At 35.4% G+C, this 9162-nt stretch overlaps 1 protein-coding gene across 1 annotated transcript in view; it reads left to right on the plus strand.

Annotated features, from left to right (window-relative positions):
• Nucleotides 1–2622: 2622 nt before the first annotated feature.
• polb (polymerase (DNA directed), beta) overlaps nucleotides 2623–9162 on the plus strand; it is a 12892-nt gene continuing 6352 nt past the window's right edge. Inside the window, exons 1-13 of the mRNA XM_083554586.1 lie at nucleotides 2623–2858; nucleotides 3618–3675; nucleotides 3777–3843; nucleotides 4006–4080; nucleotides 4226–4284; nucleotides 4359–4408; nucleotides 4494–4545; nucleotides 4636–4690; nucleotides 4777–4849; nucleotides 5377–5447; nucleotides 7073–7159; nucleotides 7238–7305; nucleotides 8457–8596. Of these exons, the coding sequence (XP_083410712.1) occupies nucleotides 2798–2858; nucleotides 3618–3675; nucleotides 3777–3843; nucleotides 4006–4080; nucleotides 4226–4284; nucleotides 4359–4408; nucleotides 4494–4545; nucleotides 4636–4690; nucleotides 4777–4849; nucleotides 5377–5447; nucleotides 7073–7159; nucleotides 7238–7305; nucleotides 8457–8596 (916 nt within the window). The 5' untranslated portion in view covers nucleotides 2623–2797. The remainder of the gene's footprint in view (nucleotides 2859–3617; nucleotides 3676–3776; nucleotides 3844–4005; nucleotides 4081–4225; nucleotides 4285–4358; nucleotides 4409–4493; nucleotides 4546–4635; nucleotides 4691–4776; nucleotides 4850–5376; nucleotides 5448–7072; nucleotides 7160–7237; nucleotides 7306–8456; nucleotides 8597–9162) is intronic.

The following is a 9162-nucleotide window of genomic DNA, read 5'->3' on the forward strand; positions in this document are numbered from 1 at the left end:
CCATCTTAGATTTTAAAATTTTCACATTCACAGCAGCATCTTAAAAAAACATACATCAATATAATTAAGACATATCCTAGAATCTCATCAGTGAATTGTTCCCACCTCTGCCTCGCACAGTAATAACTTATGCCGGGGGACCAGTCATGGAATCCAAAACTTATGAATGTAACAATTAAAATATTAACCTTGCGTCTGAACTTGAATCTTAAACAAATATTTGGTCATTGCCAAAAGCCAGTGATTAGAACAATGATTCTGATCAGCTGAAAAATGTAAGTCACACCTCGGATCATGGTGGCCCAGAATGTTCAACACACTGCAACTGAAGAAAACATATGCAAATAGAAAAAACACCAGCAAATTAAGAAAACATCTTCATCAGTTAAACACCACATGCTGCAAATCCTCACAACGCAACTAAATACAGAAACGTCCTGCAAATCCTCAAAACACAACCAATTAATTTGTACTGCAAATAGCACAGACCACAAAATAAATGTTTCATCGGGACCCCAACAAGTGACGAACCCGGGACTGCTTGTTCAGTGTCTATTGATCAGTGGTGGTGTTGATGATCTGAAAGGTGTTTTTTGTTTATTTTAACATCCTGATTATGATTCCTTGGCTTTGCCAGTTAACATAATGTTTTACAATTAATTGTGTATTTCATCAGATTATTTAGGATAATAATACTCAAAAGGCCAAGGAATCATAAACAAACAACTTACCTTTTAGGTCATCGACAACACCACTGACGAATAGACATTGAACAATAAGCAGTCCCAGATGGGTTTGTCACTTGTTGTTGTGCCCTTGAAACATTTATTTTGTGATCTGTGCTATTTGGTTGTGTTGTGAGGATTTGCAGCGTGTTTCTGTACTTGGTTGCATTGTGGGGGTTTGCAGCACATGTGTTGTCAAACTGATAATATTGTTTTATTTAATTATTAATTATTTATTTCAATTTGCATGTGTTTTCTTAAGTTGCAGCGCGTTGAGCTCTCAGCCACCGTAAAGCAAAAAAAATAATAGAAAGTAGAGCATGCTACCACATCAACCAGGGCACAACCTATTATTTGTATGTATAAAGCATGCAAGTTACATGAGCATAAGACTATCAGAACAAAAAAAACAAAAACAAAAAAAGACTGAAAATCACAAGGTTGTAAACACCTTCTAATCCACCATTTGCCCAAACTGTTAACTGAACTGAGTGAATGGTGTTAAAATTACACAATACCATGTAAAAAGTTAAATGCATCAATATGGTGAATTTTAGGCTTTGTTGTGATTAATGTTTAGAATAATTAGTGGGGGCCTTGAACACAGATCGATTATTAAATTCGTACTGGTTCACTTTGGACCGTGAATTTTAACTGACCACTGTAACATTAGTTTAGGTTACTTACTCATAACGATGTTTTGTCTTTTGTTTTTGCATTAGTGGAGCTAACGCAGCAAGTGTTCGAATTGACTGCACAAACCGAAGCGTGCTTGACATAAAAATACCGTGAAAGCGATTCAGAAGAATACGGAGTTGTCTGCTCTCGAATTTGTCGGTCTGCACTGCACAGCTTCAAGTCAAACACGTCTCAGTTCGTGATGTCTATGCGCATGCGTGAAGCCTCGGAGCCGAGTGCTGGGGGGGAGCCTGACTGACTTTCTGAACGGCGCAAAATGACGTTTATTATCTTTAACGTGATCGTAACATATCATATTTTTTGTAATGTTTAGAAACGATCGAAATATGAACTTTTTTTTATCACCTCTACCTATTTCACCTAAATCACATCAAAATAATGTTAAGTATTGTCACAATCTCCTCAGAGCTTTTCTTTGTGTATTGCATATACACAATATAAAGGTAGTCAAAGAACCCAGCCATTATGAAAGCACAAGCCAGTGCACTCTCAGTGCCAGTCCCAAGCCCGGATAAATCGGGGAGGGTTGCGTTAGGAAGGGCATCCAGCGTAAAAACATGTGCCAAATCAAACGTGCGGAGGATCCACGGTGGCGACCCCTAACGGGAGAAGCCGAAAAAATGAAAGAAAGAAAGAAAGAAAGATTTCTTTTGACAAATATAGCTAAATATAGCCCAAATGTGGCCCATACAGGGCCCTCGAATAAACAAAATGGGCAACCTAACTGGGGGACCCACAACCCTGACTAAGCTGGGGCCCACATTCAGCCCTTTAAAATGACCTGACCCCATGCCCACGTGATGCCCATATAACTCAGATAAAACCCATGTGGGGCCCACATGGACATGTTGGCTGGAATTTAAATTAGTTTGATGATCTGAAACATTGAAGTGTGACAAACATGCAAAAAAATAAGAAATCAGGAAGGGGCAAAGATTTTTTCACATCATTGTATATATCAAGGATGTACAGCGGCTATAAATAAGAGCCGTAACATTATTATAATTTTTTTACATTTACGTATTTTTTATTACGTATTTTATTTCATCCTTGATTACTTAAAACTATCAATAAAATTATACAATCAATAGTATTTTTTTTCACTCATAAATAAAAAAAAAAAAGGGAACGACTGATTTTAGACTTTATTATATCCGCACTCCACTCCCGTAGGTGGCAGACCGTGCACCAAAACAAAGCAATGAAACGCCCAAAGCAGCAGCAGCAGAAGAAAAAGAAGCTTCTGCAGTAGCAGCAGCAGCAGCAGCAGTAGTGTATGTCTTTGTTTTAGATATTGTGTATTTCTTCAGTCATTCGTCTCACCTTGAGTAAATTGAAATACCGCTAAGCGTTTTGGCACTGAAGCGTTTATCATGAGCAAACGGAAAGCACCGCAAGAAACTTTAAATGAAGGCATTACAGACTTTCTTATTGGTAAGTTTTGGATTGCTTGACAGTCCAAACAAAAGGCACAGCTAGCTGTGTAGTTAAATGTACGCATAGCTATTTTTTTGCGCTGATTTGCTAATGTTGCTTCGGTTCTGTGCATTTAAATGACACTGCAGACTAATTACATTTATTAAGTATGTTAAGATTTGCTCCACCGTTAAACAGCCACATCTGCTTGGGTAGCTGCGGTTTAATTAACTGTTCTGTGTGAAAATTTTAGATGTTTTGATTGGGCTATCCCAAAATAGTAAATGTAAGTTTTTTGTTTTTACCGGTAACAGGTCGTGCTTAAGTTAATCTTCACCTCAAAGATTAGAATGGAAAAATGTGAACCACGACCATGCTATAGTTGTTTGTGCCAGATGGGCTGTTTAAATAGTTCAGAAACCTGTTGACACCTTGAGACCGCTAAGTCTATTTCATAAAAAAATAATAATAATAATAAACAAATTCATATATTTTATTGCTTGCCAAGAAAAAAAAACTATAAGATTGTTTCCTGTTACGCTATTCTTAGCTAAATAAAATCAACGGAATACACTAAAGACTGCCTATACTGTGTCTAAAGGTGCAGTGCTTTTATGAACAGACTTGTAAAAACGTCAAATGTGCATGTTATAACCAAATCATACAGTAAATATTGTGTGGACGTAAAAATAAATAAATAAATAAATAAAAATTATTTAATGTTGCCATAATTTCCCCTTACATATTTTTCTGAATGGATACTTTTTTTCTTTTTAGAATTGGCCAATTATGAAAAAAATGTCAACAGGGCCATCCATAAGTACAATGCATACAGGTAAATCAACAACATTAGTTCATTACTGGTAAATATGTACTTGAAGAGCGATACTTGAATAAACAGATGTAACCCTCTATATGTTCATGCATCCTTTATAGAAAAGCTGCTTCTGTGATTGCTAAGTACCCACATAAAATTAAAAGTGGCACAGAAGCCAAGAAACTGGTAAGTAAACACTGTTTCCTTATTATAAAAATTTGATTTATTAATTAATATTAATAAAAAAAATGTAAAGAGAATTTTAATAAACCTTTAATAGATGTAGAATTTTTTCACACCAAACAACTCACACAAGCTGTAATAAACAAAAATATCCTGTGCCTTTAGGATGGAGTTGGTGCAAAGATTGCTGAGAAAATTGATGAGTATTTAACCACAGGGAAGCTTCGCAAACTGGAAAAGGTATTTAGTCCTTATGCTAATTTTGCAGGACTACTTACAGTTATCCAAATATTTATAGCTGGTATGTTTGCATCAATGAGCAGAAGAGTAGAAAGAAATCAAATTTTAATTTTCGTACTATTGGTGTCTACTTTATTACGTGTAGATTCGCAGCGATGACACCAGTTCCTCAATCAACTTTTTAACTAGAGTGACTGGAATAGGGTAGGTAAATATTTTTTACATAACAAAATTTGTTAAATTCATCAGTTACTAAGTCTAAATCTTTTATTTTGTAGCCCAGCTGCTGCTAGAAAGTTCTATGATGAAGGTGTCAAGACCCTAGATGGTTTGTCTTCTGTATTTATTTACATTTCTTTTTGTTTAATTGTTTACAATTTATGGCCAGAGCTTTTTCATTGCCCTGCTTTTAGATCTGAAAAGGATTGAACATAAACTGACCCATCATCAGCAGATTGGCTTAAAGTAAGTGTACAGTCTGAGATTAAGTCTAAAATATAGATGATTGATTTGTGTGTATGTATATGTAAGTATAATTTAATTACCTTTATTAAGATATTTTAAAGAGTTTGAGAAGAGAATTCCCCGCTCAGAGATGGAGAAAATGGAGGTAGTTTGTTAATTAAGTTTCATAATTTCAGCATTTTGAAAGTCTTTATGTATTGCCATATTATTTTACTTGGTGGTTTTCCCCAGGCTTTAATATTACAAGAGTTGGAGCAGATTGACCAGGAGTATATTGGCACTATCTGTGGCAGCTACAGACGAGGTTAACTACTTTGTAATTATTAATAAATCTGTCACCATTACTAAACATTAACTGCTAGATCACCACTCAGTAACAACATAATGACTATTATCTTTACTCCAACCACAGTGTATTTTATTATAATACACATACACACCTCGGTACTTGTCGGTAATTTATTCCGGAACTCGTGACGTGTGCTGAAACTGACGATTACCCAAGAAGTAGTTGGTAGCATTTTTAACCACTTTAGGATTCATGATTTAGGCTTAAAATGCACAGAAAGCACTAGAGAGAACTCTATAGCACAGTTTGCGAGCTAAAAGGAGACACTACATGCATCTGTTTGCATCTGTTGTACATGCATCTGAGTGTCTGAAGCACTCACAAGTTTCATTGCGAGGGGCAGTGCTGTGTTCCGAGAATACGATGAGTGCCGAAACATTTTTCAGTAGTCATAACGTGATAAATAGCAAATTTGATGAGTCACGCAGCCGACGAGTACAGAGGTATTACTGTACAATTCTTATAATTTCTGACATTTTTAGGAGCAGAGTCAAGTGGTGATATTGATATTCTGCTGACTCACCCAGAGTTTACCTCCCAATCCCATAAACAAGTAAGTACTTATGTTACATTGGTAATTATTTTTTTTTTATTTACACTTTAAAACCTGTTGTGAAAGCATGCAGGTGGTTTAAAAGAGTGAAGCCTAGTAAAGGCATGTGGAATTTTATTAGTTTTAGTTAGTTAGTTTAAATTTTTGTATCTCTGGGAACTCTGACACTCAGTGCATCTGGGAAGTATTCACAGCGCTTCACTTTTTCTATATTTTATGTTACAGCTTTTTTCCATAATTGATAAAATCTTTCAGAATTCATTACTTTCCTTAAAATGCTAAAAACAATACCCCATAATGACAACATGAAAGAAGTTTTTTTGAAATCTTTGCAAATTTATTTAAAATAAGAAACTGAAAATTGTCATATGCTCATAAGTATTGTATAAGTATGCTCATAAGTATTCACAGCCTTTACAGTTCAGGTACATCCTGTTTCCACTGATTCTGTTTCACTGTTTCTACAACTTGATTGGAGTCTACCTGTGGTAAATTCAGTTGATTGGACATGATTTGAAAAGGCACACACACCTGTGTGTATAATAAGGTCCCGCAGTTAACAGTGCATGTCGGAGCACATACCAAGCCATAAAGTCCAAGAAATTGTCTGTAGACTTCCAAGACAGGATTGTATCAAGGCACAGGTCTGGGAAAGAGTACAGAACATTTCTGCGCATTAAAGGTCCCAATGAGCACAGCGGCCTTAATCATCTGTAAATAGAAGAAGTTTGGATCTACCAGTACCGTAATTTTGGGACTTTTATACGCACCCAAATATAAGCCGCACAAACTGAATTTTACAAAGATTTTTATTTTGAACATAAATAAGCTGCACCTGTCTATAAGCCTGTCTATATGTCTACACTGAAACTAATGAACTTTACACAGGCTTTAACGAAAGACAGTGTCTGTTACATGGTGTAACGGGTGAAATATGTTGTTGCTTCTTTAAGAGTAGAGCGGCATTTTGGGAATAGCCTGCCGCCACATTTTCCCGGTATTACTGCATGTGTGCAAGGCCGAGGAATATGTCCTTATTATTTTCTGATGCTCATTTCTAAGTTTGTTTGACTAAACCGTAACGCTGTTGCCAAGAAAAATTAAAAAGGACGAGTTTTGGAAACCTGTCTGTGCTTATATGATTTCCGTTATCCCTTGACCCTGATACAGCGCGTTACAACAGCTTGTATCTAAACAGTAGCCTACCAAGAAAGTCATTGTTCACTGTCTTCCTCCTTCCTTTCACAACTATTTCTCTGGAGAGGGAAAAAGTAGCGGCTTATAGTCCGGAAAATACGGTACTCTTCCGACAGTGGGCCACCCGGCCAAACTGAGTGATTGGGGGAAGAAGGGCCTTAGTCAGGGATTTTTTATCCAGCCAATTTGGCACCAATTATACAATGGTTAAAGTCACAGAGAGCACACTCCCCCCCACCCCCATTTTTATGTTTTACGTGAACTATAATTTAAGTTACTGACCTGTATCTGCATTATTTTATGAATTGTCTTGCTGCCACATGAGTGTATGATTAGGTAGGTTGTAACATGGTATGTGGAAAAATACCAAGGCGGTGAGAAATGTCTTGTGCACGTATTTTTCACCTTTTTATTCCCTTCTCCTCTAGCCCAGGTTACTCCATGCAGTTGTGGTACACCTTGAGTCTATTGGCTTCATCACTGATACTTTGTCCAAAGGAGATACAAAATTCATGGTGCGAGTAGTCAATTTATTTATTTATTTTTTTTTCCTTCTTTTCTTTCTATAAAATTCTGTGCTTGTCTTTCCTTAGGGTGTATGCCAGCTACAAAGAAAAGCTGAGGACATAAAGGATTATGATCACCGCCGTATTGATATCAGGTTGGTGTCCTCTACTAAGAACCTTCATATTTACCACAACATAATTAATAATTATTAATTAAGCATTGAATAGTTAAGCCATATTTTTAGTGGCAGAAATAAGAATCCTGTGGTGTAAATTACAACCCCAATTCCAAAAGAAGTTGGGACGATGTGCAAAATGTTAATAAAATCAATGCAATGATTTGCAAATCTAATTGATACGTATTATGGAAGGATATTCTGGACAAAATTCAAAAGGAATTGCAAATTGTATTTGCAGTTGTGCTTCCCATATGTGGACACATACATTGTGACATAATCCAAACGCAATTGCAAATCTTGCTTTACCGTTTGCATTTTTGCTTTGACGAAGGAAGAGTGCCAAATTTTAAATGGAAAGGCAAAGTCCATTTGCAACTGTATTTTCCATGTCTTTTGACTTATGACCATGTCATATTAATATTAATGACAGTGTAAGCTTTTTTACTTTCTCTGTGTCGCATGTGAAGCTTGCCAAAACTTAAAAGGTATTAAAATTACTTTTGCATTTGAATTTCCAAAGCCTTTCATGGTTTGCACAGTTCATAACCCCTTGTATACCTGACAAGCCATGCCTGTTAGTCAAGCTTTTTAAGAAGGGTCAATTCTTATGTTCTATTGTGAATAAATTATGGGTTTATGAGATTTGAATATCATTGTTTTACTGTTTTTATTTAAATTTTACATTGTCCCAACATTTTTCGAATTGGGTTTGGTATAATCCACCATATAATTTACATTTAAATGTCGGAGTTATTATATACAGTATTTGAGTGATCAAAGCACCAAAGTCCACTCAAACCTAATATGGTGGAGGGCTTGGGAATAAAAAAGCTTTAAAAACATTTTCATCTGGTGCTTTGTAAATGCTGCAGTCATGTTTAAATATATAGTAAAATTGTTTCATCGCATCTAAAATACTGTATGTCAATTCTTCCACAATTATTTTTCTATTATAATATTAACATTTTATATCCAGTAACTGTTAAAATAAGTTTTTGCTGTTTGAATAATTTTAGTAGGAAATTGAAAGAAATTGAATACTTAATTTAATAATATTAAAAGTGGACTCACTTTTTTTGGTTTAAGTTTGAATACACTGAATATTCTCTTTATCTTTATATCTACAGACTCATTCCTAAGGATCAGTATTTCTGTGGTGTGTTGTACTTTACTGGAAGTGATATATTTAATAAGAATATGAGAACCCATGCTCTTGAGAAAGGCTTCACCCTTAACGAGTACACTATTCGTCCACTAGGAGTCACGGGTAAGAAAATATTAATACTTCGGTCTGTTTCAATTGCTGCCTATTCCAATGACCGATATTAACCTTTTCTTTCTTTGCACTTCAAGTTTAATATATAAAGTTTATAAAACTGTTAGTTTTACATATATTAGTAAGGAAATTGAAGGGAAAATTGGATGGAAAAAAATATAGGGAAATGTCCTACAGTGGCCCAAGTCCTGATTTCAAGCCTATTTAGACTCTGGCAGTATTTGAAAAACTACATTGAAAATGTCCTCAAGCATCAGCCAAACAACCTATACAACCTGTAGCAAGTCTGTGAAAGTCACTTTGTCACTAAGACTTATTGCAACAAGTGGTGGCTTGACTAAACATTAATGCAGTGTGCCTTACAAAATGTGTGTGTGTGTGTGTGTGTGTGTGTGTGTGTGTGTGTGTGTGTGTGTGTGTGTGTGTGTGTGTGTGTGTGTATATATATATATATATATATATATATATATATATATATATATATACACACACATATATATGTGTGTGTAATATATACAGTGAGGAAAATAAGTATTTGAACACCCTGCTATTTTGCA

Source organism: Silurus aristotelis (assembly GCF_946808225.1).
Source record: "Silurus aristotelis genome assembly, chromosome: 11".
Taxonomy (NCBI): domain Eukaryota; kingdom Metazoa; phylum Chordata; class Actinopteri; order Siluriformes; family Siluridae; genus Silurus; species Silurus aristotelis.